The following is a 24,705-nucleotide window of genomic DNA, read 5'->3' as shown; positions in this document are numbered from 1 at the left end:
GGAAGGAAAAATTGTGGGAATTGTACAATGGCGCTCAAAGTTCTCTCTGATCTCGACTCGGCAAGAACACAATACTATCATTTCAAGGCCATAATCGTGGCGGGAATGGGGTTGTTCACTGATGCTTACGACCTGTTTTGTATTCCTCCGATCATGAGACTCCTCGGCCGCATCTATTACGGTGATAGCAACAAATATGAAGGCGATCAGCTTTATGAAGTCTCGGCGGTGGTGACTTCTGTCATGGTTGGCATGGCCCTCCTCGGGACCGTTATTGGGCAACTGGTGTTTGGTTACCTCGGGGACCGAATAGGGCGGCGGCGCGTCTATGGTCTGGCACTCATGCTGATGGTCTTGAGCTCCATCGGGTGTGGATTATCTTTAAGCACGTCCAGGACTTTTGTCCTTCTCTCTCTTATGTTTTTCAGGTTCGCGTTGGGTGTGGGGATCGGGGGAGACTACCCATTGTCTGCGACTATTATGTCAGAGTTCTCGAACCGGAAGACACGTGGTGCGTTCATAGCTGCAGTTTTTTCCATGCAGGGGTTTGGAATTCTGGTGAGCTCCACTGTGACTATGATAGTTTGTGCTATATTCAACCGGGCATCAAATTATCCGGCACCAGACCACACGCCGGAGTCGGCAGACCTGGCATGGAGGCTTATACTGATGATCGGTGCTGTGCCGGCGGGGTTGACTTATTACTGGCGGATGATGATGCCTGAGACTGCCAGGTAAGGTTTCAGAAATGTCATATGTCCTTTATTCCAATTTTTTTTTTTTTCTCAAAATTAATAACGAAGTTTCTTACTTCTCTTTCTTAATCATACACAATTAATTTTAGTATTCATATTCGTGTTTTTAATTGTATCTAAATTAAATATGGTTAAATTTAACAGGTATACAGCTTTGGTAGAGAGAAATGTAATACAAGCAGTCAAGGACATGCAAAAAGTGTTAGACGTTTCATTGAGTCAAATTGCAGAGGAGAGTCAACCAAGTCCACCATCTTATTCCCTTTTCTCCAAAGAATTCCTTCGCCGCCATGGACGCGACCTTTTCTCTTGCGCTGCCAACTGGTTCTTAGTCGATGTCGTTTTCTACAGCAGCAACCTTTTCCAATCCAAAATATATGAAAACGATAGTTATCTTCGGCCAAAGGGCAAAGTAAATGCCTTTGAAGACGCCTTTCAGTATGCAAAACTCCAAGCAATTATAGCAATCTGTTCCACAATCCCAGGGTATTATGCAACTGTTTACTTTATTGATCGAGTTGGGAGAGTCAAAATCCAAATAATGGGGTTCTTTTTCATGGCAATAGGCATGTTTGCTATAGGAATACCATACGATATATACTGGGACAAACATCCCAATATAGGATTCTTGTTTTTATATGGTTTAACATTTTTCTTCTCAAATTTCGGACCAAACACAACCACTTTCATTGTTCCCGCTGAACTTTTCCCTGCTCGATTCCGATCAACTTGCCATGGGATTTCAGGAGCTGCAGGGAAAATCGGTGCAATTATTGGTTCAGTCGGGTTTTTATGGGCTTCTCAAAATAAGACAAAGAACGGTTATACTAAAGGAATTGGAATGACAGCCTCTCTGGTGATCTTAGGTGGGATTTGTATTCTGGGAATGATTGTTACATATTTCTTCACTCGTGAAACCAAAGGAAGATCACTTGAAGAGAATGAAAATGAAGATGAAACCACTGGTACATGCTTCTTGCGTTGCTTTACAAATCCGTGCATCTGTCGACAAGCATCTAACAATCAAGTTAGTGATGCTTAGAGTATCACAGCTCAAGTGATTCACCAAATCGAGTTCTTTCAAGATTGAATAGCTCAACGTTGAGATCTATCAAGTAAGGTTGTGGCGACAGGACCTGAAGATATCAGAAGTCATATATATGATTTATATCTGCTTCTTAATACTTCATGTATTTTTATTTTTATTTTTATTTTTGTCATGCTCTTTGTCAAATCTCTTCTCTGCTGTGTACAATGACAACTGGTCAGGTTTTATTAGATACTTGGATGTAAGGATATGGAAGAATTCTGTAAATGAGTTTGTGACGAGTGAGTTTTTGATATTTCAAAGCAGAATAATGACAAAAAGTAATAAAAATGTGTCATATACATTTGCAATATTGTAAAGATGATATTGTATGTCGCTTATCATTAAGGTGTTCGAGCTAAACATTAATTTGGTGTAGCAGGTTTTCTTTAGATGATTCATTCCCTTTGCAGAGCTAAATCTGGAACAGTTGATCCTTGAACGTATTGATGATTGATGTGCTTAGATGCTGCTATAAATATATTATTTTGCCCTTTTGGTGGATCTGTGTATTGAAGCTTAGTATTCATGTTTATAATTCATTCTATTTGATATTAAGACCACATTGGCCAAAACATAAATGATCCTTAATTTCATCAAGCAACAAATATTGTTCCTTATTTCATAATGATGAAATATTTCTTAAACAACAGATAGAAAAATAATAGCAGATGAAATGAAGTGATGACGAAAGGCGTAAAAACCGGCGGAAGTTTTAATTAGGTCACTTGGTTTTGGTAGGATAAGAGGCTAATTTATTGATGCCACAGAGACCTTCATGCTTCCCCGAGTTTCTTTTCATCCTTATGTACCCTTTCTCTCCCTATGTTGGACCCCATGAGTTCTTTACAATGATGTAATCCAAACCCTTAGTTGATCCATATCCAACGGCTGTTACACCATGATCAAGCTCAGTTCCACAGTGCCCGTCAAACACACCCTACAAAGATCAGAACCGTATTAACTTTCAAATAAGTTATGCAGGTTGCAGTCTTATCTCGATTCAAGTTCAACTTAAGAAATTTGAGTGTCTCAGGCAAAAACGGCAAAAAGTAAATGCCTCGTTGAAATAAAAATTTACAAGAAAGGTAAACAAGAGCATTACCCCACTGTAGAATTGGAAATCTCTACCGGAAGCCTCAATGGCCACACTCAAAGGTTGGTTTGCTAGTGCTTTCAAGAGACTTTGTTCATCATTGGCAGGTACATCGTGGTAACCATTGATTGTTACTATTTCTGATTCTCCCTGAAACGGTTTACATATTGAAAATTCAGTATCAAACGTAAATTGACAGCACACCTAGATCTCCTATTTACATGTTTGATATTTCGACAAAGTTATCACTTACCCTTTTCTGTTCACAAGTACCTTCCTCCATTAGGTAGGGATAGTCGTCTTCCTTGTGAAGCCCACCATTAGCAACAATAAAAGCAAATGCATAATCCATTAGCCCTCCGCTGCAACCATTGTTATAAGTCGTGTCACAGTCAATCAGCTCTTGTTCAGACAATTCGGTTAAGTTTCCTGTAACAATTTGGTTTATGCCCTCCACCGCAGCTACCGTCGAAAATGCCCAGCAACTTCCTGCAGTATATAGCATAGTTACATGCGAAAATCTCGCCATATTAGAAATTAGACAGACAATATCATGTCAGATTCAAACTATATGTAAATGTGCCCAAACAGGACTGGATAGTATAATAAATAATAGCTTTAACTTTTTCTTTCTTATCCCAGTCGAGTATTTAGTACTCCAACACACCAACACGTGTAAGATTTATCAGTATGCATACCACATGAGCCTTGGTTCTTGACTCGAGTTACGGCTCCTTTCTCCCTCCAATCAACGGACTTGGGCAAATCGACAAAATATCTGTACTCAAATTCTTGGGGAGTCTGATTTCTGTTAGGCAATTGATCAGCCTTGAGTCCCAAATACATTTTCTTGAACTCTTCATGGCTCATATCCGCAAATTCATTCAGACCAAGCCAGTAGTTAGAAACAACCTTATTCCTCTCATCAATGTGCATCAAATTGTCCTTGAAAATCTCAAACCTGTGCAGCTTCTCTTCGAGGCTCTTGTACCCTTTGCCATGTTTTTCAATCCACGATTCAAAGAGATTAATGAGTTTATCTATGCACGTTAAATCTTTCGGTGAATAACCCACGATAGAGAAATCTTGGGCAAATGTTGTACTAAAGGCGACGAGCAGAAAGAAATATGCAAGAAACGACAGCTTAGAAAATGAAGAGAAACCCATTTCTTGAATTTGAAAATGCAAGAGAAGAAGTGAATGGACGAAGATGAGAAACGAGGTGGTCTATATATACATTTATTTTGTAGCATTATATTTTGCTTCCAAGTAAAGTTCGTGTATATAAATTGTATTTAGGATACTGAGACTTTAAGGTTTGTTCTTTTGGTAGCCTTTGAACAGAAGCATGTTTCCAAATCGAATAGCTTGATAATACATCATCTGACGAAATACGTAGATGCTGTGACTAGATACAAAAAGCTCAGGTAAAAAGTCTCTCAGGATGGCCTCTTTCTCTATTTTTTCTTTTTTCTTTTTTTTTCTTTCACCTTGGAGCAACTAGAGGTCATTTCCATACCACTGTTCAAGTTTTCGAACAAAACGGCGTCGTTTTGTGTTTGTATGAACGACCTAAGGATGAAAACCCCACACTATTTTCTGTCCCCCCCGATTGTCTCCAAGCTCTTCATTTCTCTCTTCAGTCGATTTTTCTACCACTCTCATCTTCTCTTTGTTAATCGATTTTTTCCAACAATCTATCCGTGGGATCTTTTCTTGTTGTTAGCATGTACTTTACATCGTCGTCATCATCATCATCATCATTATTATTATTTATTTTATCATTATTTTTTATTCATTGAAATTCTCATCAATTTTGTTTCGACAAAAGTTTCCATTTGATATTGGTTGTTGGAAATACTAATTTCTTGAATCTGTCCATTGTGCTTCTCTGACTATAGAGGGTTTTGATCCTTTGGTGCTCTTCGATTTAGAGGTTCTTGAGTATATTTTGCATTAAGAACGAAATTTGTTCACTTGGTTTGCATATTATGACACCCTAACTCCTAAATTTTTATTCTGTTTTCACATTTTTTATTTTCTATATGTGAATTTACAGCTTGTTTCATGTTCAAATATTTGCAAAAAGATACCAATTCAATACTTGCCAAACAAAGAAAAGGAAACAGAATTGGATAAATCTAATAAGGACTTCTAAATTTAAAGAATTTACTAATAGCATAATTCAAAGAAGTCAAGCTTTCACTGCAGCGCCTCGTGCTCTGCCTGAATACAAAATGGAACACCATGCTTCTGGTACACATTGTTTTGAGCCAAATCTTCATCAACATTGCTTGAAGTAGTTGCAAAGGGATGATTTGAAGGAATCCATCTAACAGTGTCAGGATCTACACCAGGAGGAACAGAATCTCCTTTAAGAAACATTGTTGGTCTCTTCCACTGATATGCATGTGATCTCCGTTTCTGATGGATTGATTGCTGTTCCTTCGGGAGAGTCACTGGAGCTAAACGGTATAATTTTCCCCACATCTCAACAGTTGAATTGATCTTGCTGACCTTTACCATAGGGTTGTTAAATGGGTCTTCGTATTTGAGAGGCGTTGAGCTGACAAGAAATATCACAAAACAAACCATGTAAGCAACAAAGCATCAATTACATATGAAACTCTAATGTTAAGCATGTAATAAAACAGAATTATCCGTGTTAATCAAAATGATTGCAAATGTCCGATGAGTTGTTTGACAACTGTTCACCAAATAAAGAAAATAGCAGAGTGCTTCAATTTTTTAGAGACTTTACAGTTGCTTGTGAAAGCTATTATAGTTGAACTGTTAAATAATTACATCCCATAAATATGTAATTATTTTTGTGCGCCTAGAGCTTACTGAATTGGTGTTAGAACCGTACATGCCTCTTCTATCTTATCTCAGCTGTCCATGGCAGACAAGATCGCTACAGTGCCAGGGCGGTTTTATCTCAATTTCCTTGCAGCATATCCTTTCACCACAATAATTAACATGATTGCCAAAACACATAATGCAACAGTGAAATTGTACCAGAATGTTTCCCAGTCTGCCAAAAAGAACAGAAAAATGGGAAAAAAAAAATTTTGGGGGGGAGGGGGGTGGCGTGGGCATACTTCTATTACCCCTAAGAGGGCCAACTAGGCAGAAATACTGGAAGGAGCAAGCTGCCTATGCAAAAGGTTCAGATATCTTAAGCAAAAAGAAACAATATCTCCAAAAGAATAGTCCTAGCATTTCAAAGGAAATGACATGTTCAACTGTGTTCAGAAAACCTAATTATTTTACCAAGTGGCAAGTCCCAATTAAAGAAAATACAGCATACTTAAAAATACTGGCAGATAATACTAAAATATGAAAACTTATGGATTCAAAAATTGGAAATGTCTATGCATGTAGAATCGTAACGCAATAAAATCAAGCTAATTCTATTCCCAGTTAATTTGTAATTGAATATATATCATTCTGTTCCGAATGATCCATGGGAATCAAACCTTTATGGCCATATCAGGCTATGTAAATTTAGTCACTGTCTCTCTCTTATAACCTATTGTAATAGGATTGCACTGCTGTTGTTAAAAAGGAAAAAAACAATAAAAAAAGGAACTTCTTAAGTTCTACACAGTATGTGCTCCAATAATTTGAAGCTTCATTAATTTTAATATCCTCAATAATTGTATATTATTTTTGATATTAAGATATTAGCTAATAGACTAAAACATAACAGCGCCAAATTTGCTCAAATTGAAAATTCAAGTTCAATCATTAGAAAAAGATCTAAATAACTACTTAGTCTACCATCACAGGAATAGGTGGAACTCAAGAGGAAAGTATAAGCACAAGCAAGAAACGCTGAGCAGCCAACTTGACAAACAAAGAGAGAGCATGGCCTGATCAATCTAACCAGACAATTCAAAAAATAATGCTTGTAAAAATGCTTATTTCTGCTTCTCAGAAAGAATCACACTGCCAAAATGTACAAAGGCAAAGACCTTCATATATAAATGTCTCATTCTTTTGAGTACCATATCGCCATAGTGAGGCTTCACAGTTATACAAATACCTACAGACATAGATATAAACAGTGCACACAGCATTTTTATAAATTACATAAAACAAAAACAAACTAACAAATGTATAGTAGGGAGTACAACAGAGAGTAAATGGCACAAATTGGCTGCCCTCCTTCCTTTATTATATTTTTATTCTACTCATTCTGTTTCTTTATTTCTTTTCCAAAAGTCGACAAGGCATTCACCTAGACCATCGAAACTCATGCACACCATCCCTCACTTGTAAACAACTATACAATCCTATTTCAAATTCCTTTCCGAGTACCAATTCAGCATTAGACAAAGACTGCGTACACATTATCCAAATAATTGATTGAACATATCAGTTGCATAGTATCGCCAGACAATGGCGGACCCAAGGGGAGTCCTGTAGGGTCAAGTGACCCCCACCTTCCTTCCTTTTTTTTTTTTTTTTTTTTCCTTTTGTCAAATTTTTTTTTTTTTTTTTTTTTTTTTGTGTGGATAAGTCCTATTTGATATCATTTGATATTTAAATTTAAATTTAAATTTAAATCAAAGTCAATAATTAATTTTAATAGAATATTTCATGAAATCTTTAACTTTTTAACTTTTATCAAAATTTTCTAAAAAATTGATTTTAACCCCAACCAAACAAGGGCAAAATCACTATAAATTCAATTTTTTTCTCTTACTCTCTTTTACACCTTTTATCAAAATTTTAACCCTTTTAATTTTTAAAATTTGTTTATAATTTTTCTACAAATTACCACATCCACTACAAATTTTCACTTTTCAATCAAATTTTCCATTAATTAGAATCTAAATTTGCATTTTTCCTATCCTATTTGTGTACATAAAATGTGTCTGAACTGCTTATATTTAACGAATTTTATTTATTTATTATATATTTGTTATATGTTTTTCCTTTCGATCACTTAAATTGATTAAACATATTAAATACACTATAAATCTTTTAAACATAAATATGAATTTTCTTATGATAAGCAAAATATTAATAAAATGATTGTTCAAAATTGGAAGAAAATTATGAGCAAATATTAATGAAGAAATGTTTTTTAAATGTAAATTTGCATTTTCTCATGTCAAAAATAAATTATTCAAAAATTAATAACAAAATTTTGATTGTACCCCCTGACTAAAAATTTATGCGTCCGCCCCTGTCGCCAGATACATAAAGAGAGCAAGATATTACCTTGAAAATTAGCAAAAGAAGAGAACTAATAGATTCTTGGAACTTCAAAAAAATTAGAAATATAAAAATCAGAAATAAAAAAAAAGGCAGAAAATGGGAAACAAATGAACGCAATAATATGAATTGAAATAGGGCTTGAAATTAGACATACCGAGAAAAACGCCTTATGAAAATGTAGCGTCCAAATTGAAGCCATAGTCGTCATTGTTATTGGTGGGATAGTAACAGAAATTTCATTCTAGCAAAATTTAGAAGAAAACTTCGGTATAAATAAAAATGGAGTTAATTGTTTAAATACTCACTGAACTTTAAAGGGCGTCACGTTTCACTCACTGAACTTTACTTTGCACCCAATTATTCACTGAACTTTGGAAGGGCGTCACGTTTCACTCACTGAACTTTACTTTGCACCCAATTACTCACTGAACTTTGTAAACTTGCACTCCATCACTCATCGGGTTAAAGAGTTAATTGTTTGAATACTTACCGAACTTTACAAGACGTCACATTTCACCCACTCAACTTTACTTTGCACCCAATTACTCACTGAACTTTGGAAGGGCGTCACGTTTCACTCACTGAACTTTACTTTGCACCCAATTACTCACTGAACTTTGTAAATTTGCACTTCATCACTCATCAGGAACCGTTTGTTCTGTTTGCCTATGTGGATGACGGCTTTAACACGTGGCAGTTAAATTAGACAAACATAACAATGAATTGCCAAATCATATATCCAAAAGGACCCAAACATGCCTCATCGTTTTCAACACATAAATCGCGATTGGAACCCTAATCTCTTAAAATAGGCCGCTTCGAAGGTGAATTTTAGTATATCGCGATTGTTGTTTCTTCTTTTTCGCCTTTACTGGGCATGGCATTTTTGAGTGAAAACGGTGAGGCATGTTTGGGTCCTTTTGGATATATGATTTGGCAATTCATTGTTATGTTTGTCTAATTTAACTGCTACGTGTTAAAGCCGTCATCTACATAGGCAAACAAAACAAACGGTTCCTGGTGAGTGATGAAGTGCAAATTTACAAAGTTCAGTGAGTAATTGGGTGCAAAGTAAAGTTGAGTGGGTGAAATGTGACGTCTTGTAAAGTTCGGTAAGTATTCAAACAATTAACTCTTTAACCCGATGGGTGATGGAGTACAAGTTTACAAAGTTCAGTGAGTAATTGGGTGCAAAGTAAAATTCAGTGAGTGAAACGTGACGTCCTTTAAAGTTCAGTGAGTATTCAAACAATTAACTCCAAAGTTCAGTGAGTAATTTAGTGCAAAGTAAAGTTCAGTGAGTGAAACGTGACGCCCTTTAAAGTTCAGTGAGTATTCAAACAATTAACTCATAAAAATGAACTCGTTTGGGGAAAATATTAGGTTAGGGATTTGTCAAATGTCAAATTGCCGGTAGTTTCGAGCCGATGACCGGTCCGATAATCCGAAATTTTCAAACAAGATTCTCAGCACTTCTGGGCTAATTGTTTAATATGGTTGTCCAATATCATTCTAGTATGGGCTTTCTCATTTTAAGGCCGGCTCATAAGACCCACTAAAATTTTTTTAATTCGACCACACGCCACGTTAATTTTGATCATCTCTTCTTATTTTTTAACGGAAACCCTGTCATTTTTATGAATATAAGTCTCTTTAGTTACGCACAATATGTGTGGTATCTCAACGAGTTCAAAATATTGTTATTCCTTATCTTGTATATTGTAGCATGTCAAATTATCAATCGTAACATCTTCACTTTTTCATGTTTATATTATCTACATTTCATTATTATGCAATACTCGATGCCACATAAACATATCACGGGGTTATCTGACAAAATATTTTATAAAATTTTTATCAGGTTTTGAAAAAAATAAAAATCAAAAAATTGAAGTATATGGTTGAAAAGTTGATAAAAATTGTGAATTTTACACAATTTGTAAATTTTAATAACTTCTCCATAGGACTTCGTGTATATCGATAATCCGACCTCAACACAATGATGAGAAATATTTCCATTAAAAAGGTATAGGCCATTAACATTTTCAAATTTTATTGGTATACACCTTCAAGAGAACCCCCGCCCCCCCCGCACCCCACACACACACACACACACACAAAAATTAAAAATAAAACGGCATTATTATTTCAAATCTATTAGATTAGTATAAACTCCTTTCATTATCAATAACTAAATATCTCATATTTGATTGTTAATGAATATTAATTAGGTAAAATCCATATTTATTTAGCCCTTGTTTGATTTTGTTAAATATTATATATTTAGTAAAATTTGATAAAAATTGATAAAATGTGCTAGTGAAGAGTTATGTCCCACAAAATGTGTGGCTAAAATTATGTTGAATTAAAAGTAAAACTCTATCAATTTTTTTAACTAAATCAAACAAGGATTTATTTTGCACGCTTTTTCTATTTCACTGCTATCTTAAAAGAGCCAATATGTCATTTACTATTCATTTTTGAAGTATTTTCATTTCCCATTTTGTCCTCAAAAAATTAACAAAATCTCTACTCTTTTGAAAGTAAAACTTAACACAATATTGAAAAAATTTAATACTCGATCGAAAAGATGTCGATTAATTTATTTGATGAAATTGAATATTTTAGATGTATATAAATTTTGAAGGATTAAATCAAATATATCAAAATTGGGTGATTAAATAAAAATCTCAACCATATTTAAGTGACAAAATATTATAATGTGGCTCAACTTGTCTTTGGCCCCATAAAATCTTTTTTTTTTTTTTTCTATTTTTCTCTCTTTTATTTTCAATAGCGGAATTTTCGATAAAATAATATTACACGTAAATAAAAAAATTCTTTAAATTAATTGAATATTGAAAAACAAAAAAAAAAGATTCAATTAATTACACGATTTAATTATATTAAATAAGTGATCATCAAATACGTCATTTATATGTAAAATAACCACTCAAACTAAAATAATATTTGATATAGAAATTATGAGCTCCAAATTTGAATTTTAATCCATGCATCAAAGGATCATTTATCCTATCTCCAGAAAATACATTTCAATTATAAAAACACAAAATTGAGGTCAACTAATTTTTCATCTTAATTATTTTAACATCTGAAAAAATTTATATATAAAAGAAATTTGATCATTTTTAGGAATTTTTTTTCTTATTGTTACTATTCCTCTCAATCAATTAATTTTTTAAATAATATAATAAATTTTTTTGCGTCATTTAGAAAATTTCCTAATAAACTTTTAAATTTTTTTAAATGTCAAAAGAGACATCATTTAAAAAATTAAGAATTTCGATAACAAGCTAACTTTAAAAATTCATCAATGATTGTGCGGTAGTCAAATGCATAAAATCTTCTATATTCTCTTGAAACACATTTCGAAAATTATATCATAGACATATTGAATGATTTAAATAAATATCGAAAATAGTTAAACGTACATCAAACATGTGTATTCAAAAAATATTATATATAAGTTTCGGTAGCTCTTTTTTCATATATCTTATGTGTGTCGATTATTTTGGACAAATATGAACTCTTTTGGTTTCAACTTGAACTCTCAAGTACACTCATGGATATTATCGATAAATAATAGTATATCATGATGTATAGTGTGTCATATATGATGATTACATTTCCATTTATCATTTTAAACAATTAATCAAATTTGGAGATTTACTGAGAGAAATGAATAGATATTTTGACACGTTAATATTATCTATTAAAGGAAAGAAATCAACACAATCTTCGTATTGATTTCATTAGATATAAGAAGGCAATTTGTATATGGTAGGGCTTAATCTTAGGCCATAAATTATGGATCTAATGTGTAAACATCTTGTATAAATCATGTAACTTGATTTAGTGAATGGTAAGAAAATTAATTCTTCATATTCAATTTCTCTTTATGGTATCAGAGCAAGAGTTCTTGGAGACCTAGAATTCTACACAAACACGAAACACCATGGCAGGCGACGAGGGACGAGAAGCTGTTGATCATGACAAGACTTCTGCACCTTCAAGAGTTCTAGAACCATGGGAGAATCCCAACCATCCCTTATTTCTCCATCATTCAGATCAACCTGGTGCAGTACTTGTATCACAAACCTTGATGGAAGACAATTATACAACATGGAGTCAATCCATGAGTATGGCACTGACAATCAAAAGCAAGAAGGGTTCGTAGATGGATCCATTCAAAGGCCAACTACCAGGATTAAAGAACAACAGCAATGGGACCGCTGCAACACTTTGGTCAAGACATGGCTGTTGGGATTGATGTCAAAGAAAATCTTTGGCAGCGTGGTTCATTACAAAAATGCGAGTGATATGTGGCTCGAATTGCAGGAGCGTTTTTCCCATACAAACACAGTTCAACTATTCAACATAGAAAATGCGATCCACGGCTGTGTGCAAGGCACAGGTTTTGTCACGGGCTTCTTCACCAGACTTAAAATTCTCTGGGATGAAAGAGATGCACTTTGTGGGGTTCCACCTTGTAGCTGTGATGCAGCCACAAAAATCAAGGCGTACATGGAGAACCAAAAGACCATGAAGTTCTTAATGGGACTTAATGACAATTATGATGCAGTTCGAAGCAACGCAGTGGCAATAGATCCACTACCAAATGTGAACAAGTCTTATTCAATGGCATTGCGCCATGAAAAGTAGGCAGAGGCTTCGAATGGAAAAATCATTGCTCAACCAGAGGCGGTGGCCTTTACTGTAAAGAAGGGAGGCCGTGATTTGGATGCAGGAAAATTCGAAGTGAGATGTGAGAAGTGCAACATGACTAATCACAGAACTAAGAATTGCAGGGCCCACCTCAAGTGTAACTTTTGTGGGGGAAAGGGCCAATCTTACGACTATTGTAGAAGAAGAAAGGCTGCCATGGAAGAAGAACAGAGAAACTCAAGGGGGAACCATGTGGCTTCCATGTATGACAGAAGGTTGGATGGAAACAATTTTCCATTCTCACAGGAAGAATGCAAGGAGCTTATTGAGTTACTAAACAAAAATAAGGCAACCAAAGTCAATCATGCCGGTAATGTTTCAAATTATGATGAACTCTCAGGTAAAGCTTTTTCTACCACTCAAAATGGCAAGAAAAATGTTTGGATATTGGACAGTGGTACTAGTGATCACATAGTTTATGCTCCTTCTCTTCTTACCTCTTTAAAACCTGTGCATAATCGTTTTGTCAAATTACCAGATGGAACTACGGCTCAAGTCACCCATATTGGAAAAGTAGTTTTCACTCCTCATTTCATTCTACACAACGTCCTATGCGTGCCATTCTTTTATTTGAACCTGATCTCTATTAGTAAACTAGCACTTGATTCATTTTATATCACTATCTTTCTCAGACACTTTTGTTTCATACAGGACCTACGATTGGAGGAGATGATTGGGACGGGAACTGAACGGGAGGGACTCTATTGCCTCAATCCAATACAGAAAGGAACATGCAACTCAGTTCACCGCCAGACACCCAACCTTTGGCACCAACGCCTCGGTCATCTTTCTACCAAAGTTTCTATGTTATTTCCCTTTTCTACAAATAAATCATGTGATGAAAATTAGTGTCCTATTTGCCCTTTGGCAAAACAAACTAGAATGTCTTTTCCCTTACGTATTATCTCAAGTGTGTCTTCTTTTAATTTAATACATGTTGACGTTTGGGGTGGCTATCATGAACCTTTGCTTACTAGTGCAAAATATTTCCTGACCATAGTTGATGATTATACTAGGTGCACTTGGATATACTTGATGAAACATAAATCAGAAACACAAAACCACCTAATCAATTTCATTCATTTGGTTGAAACTCAATTTGATAAGAAAGTGAAAATTGTACATGGTGACAATGGCCCCGAGTTTACACTCAAACATTTTTACTCATCAAAAAGGATAGTTCATCAAACTAGTTGTATCAACACACCACAACAAAATGGTGTAGTTGAGCGCAAACATAGGCACTTGCTCAATGTTGCTCGAGCAATTCTTTTTCAAGCCAACTTACCTAAACGTTTTTTGGGAGATGCCATACTTACTTCAGCATATTTCATTAATAGAACTCCCACACCACTTCTTCAAGGAAAAACACCCTTTGAAAGGCTTTTCCATAAACCACCGAATTACTCTCATTTACGAGTATTTGGTTGTTTGTGTTTCACATCAACTCACCCTTCCAAACCCACCAAATTTGATCCGTGTGCAACTAAATGTGTCTTCTTAGGTTATCCTCACGGTCAAAAAGGTTACCGAGTTTATAATCTAACGGAAAACAAAGTTTTTGTTTCAAGAGATGTGGTATTCTTTGAAGACACTTTTCCATTCCAGTCAAACCCTCATTCGACTTCTCAAACTGATGCGTCCATCCTCCAAAACCCAACACCCTCACACTCATTTGATATTGAACCCTTATTCTCATCTCCCTCCAACTCTAGAGTCCCACCGTTTGAAAGCACTCCGCCAGATCTCCCTTCCACTACTGATTTATCAAGTCATCCCATCATTGACCCAACTACACCATCACAACCACCAACTGCCTTACCTATCTCTTTTCCCACGATAGTAACACCAACTTTGCCACCACGTAGGTCGACACATTCTACCAAGACCCCAACCTTTTTGTAGGACTTTCATGTTGAGGCAGCCCTCCCTTCGAGAACCGCTACATCAACTCCACCAGACACAGGTACTGTTCACTCTCTTTCCCAAGTCTTCTCCTATGATCAACTTTCATGTAACCATAGAGCTTTCACCACTAATATTTCCACCCAGAAGAAGCCTACTTCTTTTTCACAGGCTGTCCAAATTCCACAGTGGACAGAAGCTGTGCATAATGAGATTCAAGCCCTCCAAGCAAATAACACCTGGAGCTTGGTTCCACTACAATCTCATAAACAGCCAATCGGTTGCAAATTGGTGTACAAGCTCAAACTGAATCCAGATGGGACAATTGACAATTACAAAGCACGGTTAGTTGCTAAGGGGTACAGTCAAGTTGAGGGAGTTGATTACAGAGAAACATTTGCACCGGTTGCCAAGTTAACAACGGTGCGTGTGCTTCTTAGCCTTGCGACTTTACAAGACTGGCACGTGCACCAACTTGATGTCAACAACATTCCTCAATGGGGATCTTTATGAGGACGTATACATGAAGATTCCACCTGGTTTCGAACGAAAGGGGGAGACTCGAGTCTGCAAGCTTCACAAATCCATTTATGGTTTAAAGCAAGCCTCAAGGCAGTGGTTTCTTAAACTATCAACAACCCTCAAATCTGCTGGGTTTCATCAATCTTGGTCAGACTATTCATTGTTCGTCCGAAATCGTTCAGACAGATTCACAGCATTACTGGTTTATGTTGATGATGTGATCTTGGCAGGAAATAGTTTGGAGGACATCACAGACACCAAACAGTTTCTTTCAAGTCAGTTTAAACTAAAGGACATGGGACAACTGAGATACTTTTTGGGCATAGAGGTTGCAAGGTCTAAGCAAGGTATTACATTATGTTAGAGGAAATATGCCTTGGAAATTCTTGAAGATACTGATTTTCTCGGTGCTAAACCCTCACGCTTCTCCATTGATCAGAACTTGTCACTAACACAGACGAATGGTGAATTATTACATGATCCATCCCAATATCGAAGACTTGTAGGGTGGCTGATATATCTCACAGTTACAAGACCAGATCTTGTGTACGCCGTTCACATATTAAGCCAATTCATGGATAAGCCTAGACAACCTCATCTTGAAGCTGTACACAAAGTCTTGCGGTACATCAAGCAAGCACCTGGCCAAGGGATTCTTTTACCTTCCAAAGGACCATTGGAACTAAAGGCCTTTTGTGATGTTGACTGGGCTCGCTGTAAAGACACAAGAAGATCCTTGACTGGGTATTGTATCCTACTTGGACATGCACCAATCTCTTAGAAGACAAAGAAACAAAGTACAATTGCGCGTTCAAGTACAGAGGCAGAATATCATTCCATGGCCACTACATGTTGTGAAGTAACTTGGCTGCAAAATATATTGAGAGATTTGAATGTGTGTCAAGCTCAACCCGTCAAACTATTTTGTGACAACCAAGCTGCTATAGATATAGCTTCGAACCCAGTTTTTTATGAGCGCACAAAACATATAGAGATTGATAGCCATGTGGTACGTGAAAAAGTGCAAAAAGGAGTAATTAAAATAGCATACATCGGAACCATTGATCAACCAACAGACTTGTTCACTAAGCCATTGAGTTCGACACAATTTGATGCATTACTTAGCTAGTTGAATGTAATCAATATACATTCCAACTTGAGGGGGAGTGTTAAAGGAAAGAAATCAACACAATCTTCGTATTGATTTCATTAGCTATAAGAAGGCAATTTGTATATGGTAGGGCTTAATCTTAGGCCATAAATTATGGATCTAATGTGTAAACATCTTGTATAAATCATGTAACTTGATTTAGTGAATGGTAAGAAAATTAGTTCTTCATATTCAATTTCTCTTTATTATCTAAAAAATGACATAGCCCGTGTATTGTACGGATGCAAAACTAGTATATTTCAAAAGTCATAAAAATGTTAGCATCAAAAGGTTGTCGCCATCAAGGCCGTCCTCAATCAAACCTTGAGAAGGCTACCTCGGGCAGAATATTTGGTGCCCAAAATATTAAGCAAATCATATTATGCAAAGTTTATAGCTTGTCATAAAATTATTTATGTACAATAGCAACAAAAATTCATTTTGGCATTAAAGGTAGAGAGCGCATATGCTAACCTACAGATCCCAAGTTTGATAATGCTCTTTCACCTGCCTTTAGCTGTATATATTTAAGGATTTTGCTACTTGTACATTAAAATTGTACATAAAGATTTACTTAATGTGATGTAGAGGAAAAAAATTGAATAAAAAAAATTGATTGTACTTTAAATTGACAGATGGTCGAGTTTCATGTTGCATTATAAAAATATTATGAAATCACTAATGTATATGTAGCAAGATCCTATATTTAAGCGCTTCCAGTGTACTTTAAATTTTTCTCTTGGATTTATTACGAGCCTAACATAATAACAAATAAAATAATGGGAAAAAAATCACATATGCCTTAAGAAAAATTCAATATTTCAATATATATTAAAAAGTAATTTAATTATATAATACACTACATAACACCAAAAGTACTTTGTTTGAAACTTCTCAAAATTATTAAGTTTGTAACTGAAAACAACTAACAAAGTTTTATGTTAAGCATAACAATTAAAATAGTTTTGCAACAACGCTAAAAGAGTTGACATAGCACTCAAAAAGTTGCCCCGTGAATCAACAAAACTATATACGATCGCACAAGACTTTAAGTTCCATACGTAGAACATGAAAATTAATTTAACTACTACGCTTAAGGAGTTGGCATGAGGCAAAGTTACCACATGAATTGGTAAAACTATCTATGGTCGCAAAAGGTTTCTACCACAAGTAATAGAAGTAACAACACCCTTATTATATGAAGTAGGAACGGAAGCAAAAGACACCCAAGAAACATGTTTATTTTGTAAAGTTAAAGCGTTAAATTTATACGTTATTAGGTAAGAAAAGTAAATTTGTAACCTAAAAGGAAGGTGTGTTTGCCATTTGTAACTCCTGTTTTTATCACATGACCAATGTGGGTCTCTACCATTAATTTCATAACGTTTGCTTTAATCACATGACCAATGTGGTCTCTATCATTAATTTCATAACGTCTGCTTTTATCACATCACCAAGTGACCAATGAGGTCTCTAACACTAATTTCATAATACGTACGTTTATCACATGATCAGTGCAGTCTCTTTCGTTAATTTCATCATCTTCTCTGTAGGTTACACATGTTGTTGAATGGCTATATCATCTAAAATCTTTATTCTTACATAAGAAATTTATATATTAATATTTTATGATAAGTTATTGCAATACTTGAAACTAGTATCTTTACCTTTATGTCTTAAATCGACACATTGGTACGAGTGATACTAATCATCAAGAATTAAGCAAATATGCATTTCTTAAGTTATAAACATTTTTGTACCATTTTTGGGTCAATACAAACTAACAAGGGGAATATATGGAGATTATTTACATTTGAATGGATGCCAACACTTGTAGAAGGCATTATAAATATGCAATTAATATTCTTAATGTTTTTTTTACCATTAATTAACTACCCATGATTGAAAAATCAGACCACGTGGTAACAATGTATTGGACTATAGTGGCCCTTTTCCGGTCTTAGATCTTGTTACGTTGGATGGCTCCCATTGCAAAGGAATATAATATGGTGGGCATAATAAAATAGGAGTACCATTGAGTTGGACTAAACTTTTCTCAATTGGTCAATGAGCCAAGACCGTTGAGTGTAATAAATTATTGTATCATTAGGTTGGACTAAGGGTCTATTCGATAGTGATTATAAGAATTAAATTTTTGACCGTTAAAGAGAAAAATTGGTCTCACTTATGAGTAAATAAGTAAAAAATGATGACTGAAATAGTGAAATAATAGTAAAAAAATTTGATTTTTTTTTTGTGAAAAATTGCTATCAAACGGGAGCTAAATATTATCTCAAAATATCAACTTAGAGTTAGGGGAATTTAGGAAAAAAGGAAAAGTGGGTAGTTTTCTTGAGGAAGGCTCCTTCACATCATATTAGCATATATTTTATGATGATGTTGAAATTATAATACATTTTTTCTTTTACATTTGGGGAATTCTAGTTGGTGGGGTGCGAACTATTATTATTTGTCACCTTCTCTTGTAAAGTAACCCAAAAATATAAAATTATTTATCTCTTTGCAAATTTGGTCTCTTAATGAAATGAAAAGAATGCTAACTTCACATAAAACCTTTCCACCACCTTCTTAATCCCGAGTGGACATCACAAAAGTCTATTACGATATGGACAATCTTGATTATACTTTTTGTTTTGGGAATAAAAAAGAAAGTTAACAAGTGTCATGATTGTATGATTAAGTTAAATAAATTGCACTCGTGAAATATCCCTATAGTCTTTCGTCTTCTAATAACATCGTTATTGGTTAAAAAAAATAAAAATAAATTCAATGCAAAAATTAGAAATAAAACATTAAAGATGCCTCAACAAATTTGTTGGACGCCTTTAAAACTTTTAAAGTTTTGTAGAGCTACGGAAGAGAGAAAACGGAAGTCACAAAATTTGTTAAGCCCTTGTTTGTTTCTCATTATTTGGCCATTAAAACGAAAAATATGATCGTTATCCATCATATCAATCAAACCACCATATTTGAACTTCTATCTCTTTATGTAGAATTTGTAATAACTATATTTTTTATTCTCATTCTTAAATTAATGGAAAACAAACAGGACCTAAATATGGAGAGCACAATTACATATATGACAAAGGGAGCGTAAATTTACAACAATTATTTATTAGAATGACAAGAAAGATGAATTCAAAGATCTCTTACAAAATAATTTTTTTTTTCTTAAATCTGTTTGTATATATATATCAGAATAAAATCATATTTTTAATAGATTTTGATAAAAGTTAAGTGATTAAAATGCTGTAAATCTCATGAAAAGTAAGATTAAAAATAATTGTCAACTTTGATTTAAAATTTTAATTTGATTTTAATCCAAACCAAACAATGACTAATTATGCATAGGCTTTTTCGTCAAATGTTGTAACTGCGTTCACATTTGATCTTTACTTCACGATGTTGGGTATGGTGCTTGTGGTTTTGTCCATCGTGATGAAACAAAATCGTTTACAGCCTTGAGTACTTTTTCAATTGCGATCCATTGGTTGGATTATATTCCATTTTGCAAGTCGTCTTTGTGCACTTTTATATTTGATGATACGATCTTCTTAAAAAAATCAAATCGTGTCAATAAAACTCTTCCATCTAGGCATTCATATTTGAAGATAAACAATTTAATTTGAGAAAAAACATGTTGATTAATGAACATTAATTGACAACAAATTATATTGTTCCTTTCTTTCTTGAACCGACCTACACTACTAGAAGAGGCAGTGACAGCCGGTGCCCGACCTCTCACATGGGGTCAGGCCCACAATTTTTTAGCAATATTTTTTTCGCACAGGGCCCACGGGACAGTGAGGGGTCGGACACCGTTCGGTCACCAACACCATGGCCATCCGGATTTTTCCTTCTTTTTATTAAGAAAAATAAACACACTCTAATATAAGCTCAAATGTGGATACGCACACCTACACGTTATAATTCTATCACTTCAAAAAACTAAGCCCTTGTTTGAGTCACATTATTTACAAAAAAATTCATTTTTGAATAGTGTATTAATGTGAAATGTGTGATTAAAAAATAAAGAAAAGTTTTGGATTTGCGTGTAATATTATTTTATAAAAGAATGTATAGTTGAAATAATGTCAAATCATTATTTAAAATTGTATTTTTTGAAATAATGTAGGTCAAATATGGCCTAAATGTTTGTTTGATCATGTTTAAAAGCTGTTTTTAAAAAATAAAAAATAAAATAAGAGCCTCAATTATTTCATGAAATCCATATTATATTTTTAAGTACACTCAAACCCAGAGTTAGAGAAAGTACACAAACTGCAAAAAAGGAAAGAAAAGCTAAACTGTGGGCACCCAAACACTTATTTCTGGCGTGTTCGAATAACTGGTTTTGGTTAACACGTGCTGTCAAATGATGTAAATTTACTCTGGGTTTTAATTTCACACAACTTTTGACTTATACTAACATATTTAATGGTGATATAAAATTGAGGGTTAATTGATATCTTTAGTTTTGAATTCTTATTTATATTTCAGTGGATTTAAACTCAAATTTTGCTCCCGTAACAAGATTCAAATTCAGTTTTTATCTTTACAATTTTTTTTATTTTTTATTTTTATATTATGTCGAAAAATGAAATTTGCATTTTCTTTGCATCTCTTCGTTATAGAAGTTTTCGGTCACTTTAAGGATCTAAATATTATTTTATAGCACAATTGGAGCAGTTTGATTTTTAAATTTTCTAATTGAATTGATCAATTCGATTCCTACAACACTATTGTAAAAAAAGAACACCATCCAATTACATCCGCCAACGATATTTTACATAACCATTAAATGTCCATACTCTTGAACTAAGCTAATTACGCTAATTCAAAGTAGTTGTAACACTATCGATAGAGTTCATTATGAGCATTTCCATTCGAATTATTTAGCCTCGCCAAATTTGTAAATGATTTATCAATAAAAATAATAATAAGTCTCTCTAAATTTATAAATCTATTTATAAATTATGTTAAGTAGAATTGATATCTTGACCAAGGATAAAAAAAAATTCACTAACGAGTTTTCTTGCCATGTGAAAATTTTATCCCAGACAAAGCATGTTATATATTAAAGTGGAGGCTACTTATTTCATGAAAACTTTAAACTTTTATCTAATGGAACTCATCAAACAGAAATGTTTGAAAAGAGATCCGCCGTCAAAATTGAATTAGGGTTCATGGAGAAAAAGAAAAAGAAAAAGAGGGTAAGTAAATAAAGTAATTGGTTTATGTTTTTTTTCTTTCTACCACAATACAGAATACACACATACACATTACATACACTAAGAAAGCAACTGATCTTCTCTTCTTCTGCTAACGCTGGATTAATCCATTCGATCAAACCTGCTAATGTATGAAGTATTGAGTAATCAAGCTAATTACGATTTGGTTAAGGGAAAATCATAGTAAAACGGTCTATTGGTCTGGAGGCTGGCTGAGGCAGAGCTCCAAAGTTGGTCGCAGCATAGGAGGAGGAGGAGGAAGAGGTGGCGGCCGGCAAATTTCTGCATTTCTGACACCTGCTGACGACCAAATTCTCGCGGCAAGAGGGACAGGAGGAGTGGGAACGAAGCCAAGTGTCAACACATTCGACATGGAAGATATGGCGGCACTGTGGAAGCACACGGACCTCTTCTCCGGCGGCGAACTCCGCCATGCAGATGGCGCAGTCAGCGAGCTTCTCGACTCTCTCATCCTCACCGTAGATTAACTTCGGTAGGGACTTCAGGACCTTCTTTTTAAGTCCTTTATTGGCAGGCGTCGAGGCGTTTGGCAGGGCAGCGACGGCTCCGCTGGTGATGCGGCGGATCCAGTCGCAGCGGACCACGATGGAAAGGCCAAGAACGCAGATGATTGCACAGAATAGCACGGCAAGTATGATTATGTAGTCCGACTTCAGGGGCTCGGTTGGTGTAGGTGACTCCTTCGACGGCGGTGCTTGCGGTGGCGATGCATTTACGCCGCCAAGGAAACGAGAACGGAGAGGCATGAAATGAGATAAAAGAATTTTATTTATGTTTTATCTGCTGTGTATTTTAGCTACGGGTGTTTTTCTAGTTTTAATGATGCAAACGAGGAAAATGACAGACACAAGATAGATTATTACACTACACCCCCTCGTGCTTTCAAATATTACAAAAATATTCTTTTCATGTTTTAAATAATAAATATTTTACATTAAAAAAAATCTTTTTAAAATAAGTCATCCGTCTCATGAAGATAGATTTGATTTCCTTTTTCGTTTGTCCAAATAATAGGTCACTTTTCTTATTGAAAATATATATTTTTTTTATTTTTCTAATATGTCTCTTTTTGTTATTTGGACTTTACTTGCTGTACAGCATTAAAAGCTATACATCCTTACAAACCCCTTATAACGAGGGGATTCACAATTTTTTAATTCATGTGACCACCTCAACATATGAGGGGCTGTGTACAAATGATTTAACCCTTATTATTTAATGTATTTCGTTATTAACAAGTATAAACTAATCGTATTTAAATTTATATTCCAACAATATTAATTATATTTTCTTAATCTATGTGAATGTAGAAAAAAATTATCTTTATGGGGTGGATGGACTAATTGATAAACCAATGTCATTTTTTGGTAACAAAATTGAAAGTAAATCAAGGAAGGAAATGTTTCAGTTATTGGCTAGCTATTTTAATTTTCAAACCTACAATGCGCTTCACTCAATTCCTGCAAATGGCACTATTCTAAAAGGCACGCATTTGCTCCCTAAGCGTCGCCAATGCACAATGCACGGCGAAAACTCCAAGTCAAGTGGCTTGGCGCCTTATTTAGCTGTCAACAGCAATCATTGAACGCTAATGCGCGTCTAGGTGAGCATAATTGTGTTTATTTTTATTTTTATTTTTATGATTCTTCTAAACTACAACTTAGGGCCTATTTCATAGACTATAATTTTTCATGAAAAATGTAATTCAAATTCCAACTTTCAATTTTTGGCTGTTTGATAACATTTCTTTCCAGGTTATTGATTTTCTTGCCACTTAGACATTTTCTTGGTTTTCTTTGAAAATCAATTCCCACCAATATGGTGGGAAGTGATTTTCTAGGTTACTGCTGCATTTTTTCTATAATGGAAACAAATTATATCCCTAATTATAAAAAATATATTTTCTTTTAATTGACAATTTTCATATAAAACAAAGCCAAATGAACACAAAAAATAGATGATTTTCTTTTTTTTTTTTTTTACAGTGGAAACAAATTCCATCACCAATATTAGTAAATTCTATCCATTTAATTGATAATTTTCACGTAAAACAAAGACAGATGAACACCAAAAACACTTTTATTTCAAAATTTTCACATGAAAAATTATATTAATCAAACACAGTAATTGACAATTCCTAATAAAATAATTTCTAGGCAGTTCAATTCTCTAGAATTCGTTTTCTTTTCATCCAAATTTCATCTTTACAATCAAACGGATCCTTAAATATTGTTTTCTTCATTTCGACAGTTTTAAATTCAAAATAGTTGCTTGAAGACTTGAACAAAGAAAATCTCCTAAAAATCCCTATTTATGTAAATTTACTATTTACATTTGGAACTTATCTTTTTGTTAAAAATTTTTAAAAAATGTATAAATTTCTTATAAATTTGTTTTAGATATTTTATAGGTATTATTTTTAATTATTAAACGATTTTTGGATTGATTAAAAATTAAAACAATATTAAAATAAAGAAAATGCTTTTTACTCCTATGTTTCGTCTAAGCTCGCCCACCCTATAACTTGGCCTCCACGCATCGCCATGCGTTATGCTTTTTATAATACTGGTAAATGTTAATGTCATTAATTTTCATTGACTCTTATTAGACTTAAAAGAAGAAAAATATGATTGTATATAAACCAATATACCATGTTATATAGATTTAGTGTAATGGAGCCCTGTTTGACATCCAACTCAAAATCCTTTTTTTCTCAAACTCATTTTCAATATACATTCACACAATAAAATATTTTGCATGTAGATTCAAAAATTTTCCTATCTTTTAATCGTATATTCTTCAAAAAATTATTATTTAAAACTTCTTTTTTCAATGGATGTCGAACAAGGGCTAAAATAAATTTTTAAAAATTGACACACAAATAAAACAAAAAAGCAAGCAACTAGCACCGAGACAAAAATAAAAATAAAAAATTAATCTTT

The 24,705-nt window shown here is 34.2% G+C and overlaps 4 protein-coding genes and 1 pseudogene across 4 annotated transcripts; 2 read left to right on the top strand and 3 right to left on the bottom strand.

Annotated features, from left to right (window-relative positions):
- Positions 1–6: 6 nt before the first annotated feature.
- On the top strand, positions 7–2,211 carry LOC111378675 (probable inorganic phosphate transporter 1-9). The gene is made up of 2 exons (XM_023001903.1): positions 7–734; positions 900–2,211. Exons 1-2 carry the CDS (start codon positions 28–30, stop codon positions 1,795–1,797), a joined length of 1,605 nt encoding a protein of 534 aa, XP_022857671.1. The 5' UTR covers positions 7–27; the 3' UTR covers positions 1,798–2,211.
- A 156-nt stretch (positions 2,212–2,367) lies between these two features.
- Positions 2,368–4,144, bottom strand: LOC111378676 (cysteine protease XCP1-like). The gene is made up of 4 exons (XM_023001904.1): positions 3,637–4,144; positions 3,192–3,427; positions 2,948–3,088; positions 2,368–2,782 (listed from the first exon to the last, which is right to left on the bottom strand). Exons 1-4 carry the CDS (start codon positions 4,103–4,105, stop codon positions 2,666–2,668), a joined length of 963 nt encoding a protein of 320 aa, XP_022857672.1. The 5' UTR covers positions 4,106–4,144; the 3' UTR covers positions 2,368–2,665.
- Positions 4,145–5,054: 910 nt separating this feature from the next.
- LOC111378672 lies at positions 5,055–12,312 on the bottom strand (annotated as a pseudogene).
- On the top strand, positions 12,311–13,762 carry LOC111378671. Its single transcript, XM_023001900.1, has 3 exons — positions 12,311–12,808; positions 12,851–13,426; positions 13,565–13,762. The coding sequence occupies exons 1-3, from the start codon at positions 12,311–12,313 to the stop codon at positions 13,760–13,762; spliced, it is 1,272 nt and encodes a 423-aa protein (XP_022857668.1).
- Positions 13,763–21,711: 7,949 nt separating this feature from the next.
- LOC111378673 (RING-H2 finger protein ATL8-like) lies at positions 21,712–22,622 on the bottom strand. The gene has a single exon (XM_023001901.1). It carries the CDS (start codon positions 22,507–22,509, stop codon positions 21,910–21,912), a length of 600 nt encoding a protein of 199 aa, XP_022857669.1. The 5' UTR covers positions 22,510–22,622; the 3' UTR covers positions 21,712–21,909.
- Between the last annotated feature and the right edge of the window lie 2,083 nt (positions 22,623–24,705).

The sequence above is a fragment of the Olea europaea genome, unplaced genomic scaffold (genome assembly GCF_002742605.1).
Source record: "Olea europaea var. sylvestris unplaced genomic scaffold, O_europaea_v1 scaffold1851, whole genome shotgun sequence".
In the NCBI taxonomy this organism is placed as follows: domain Eukaryota; kingdom Viridiplantae; phylum Streptophyta; class Magnoliopsida; order Lamiales; family Oleaceae; genus Olea; species Olea europaea.
Note: the sequence above shows the minus strand (reverse complement) of the source record. Positions and strands in the feature narration are given on the sequence as shown.

Coding starts and splice junctions, on each gene's coding strand:
- LOC111378675 (XM_023001903.1), top strand. CDS start 28: ATGGCGCTCAAAGTTCTCTCTGATCTCGACTCGGCAAGAACACAATAC. Junction 735..899: donor ATGATGCCTGAGACTGCCAG/GTAAGGTTTCAG, acceptor TAAATTTAACAG/GTATACAGCTTTGGTAGAGA.
- LOC111378676 (XM_023001904.1), bottom strand. CDS start 4,105: ATGGGTTTCTCTTCATTTTCTAAGCTGTCGTTTCTTGCATATTTCTTT. Junction 3,428..3,636: donor CAAGAACCAAGGCTCATGTG/GTATGCATACTG, acceptor TATATACTGCAG/GAAGTTGCTGGGCATTTTCG. Junction 3,089..3,191: donor GTACTTGTGAACAGAAAAGG/GTAAGTGATAAC, acceptor AAACCGTTTCAG/GGAGAATCAGAAATAGTAAC.
- LOC111378671 (XM_023001900.1), top strand. CDS start 12,311: ATGGAGTCAATCCATGAGTATGGCACTGACAATCAAAAGCAAGAAGGG. Junction 12,809..12,850: donor CAATAGATCCACTACCAAAT/GTGAACAAGTCT, acceptor CATGAAAAGTAG/GCAGAGGCTTCGAATGGAAA. Junction 13,427..13,564: donor AAGTCACCCATATTGGAAAA/GTAGTTTTCACT, acceptor TGTTTCATACAG/GACCTACGATTGGAGGAGAT.
- LOC111378673 (XM_023001901.1), bottom strand. CDS start 22,509: ATGCCTCTCCGTTCTCGTTTCCTTGGCGGCGTAAATGCATCGCCACCG.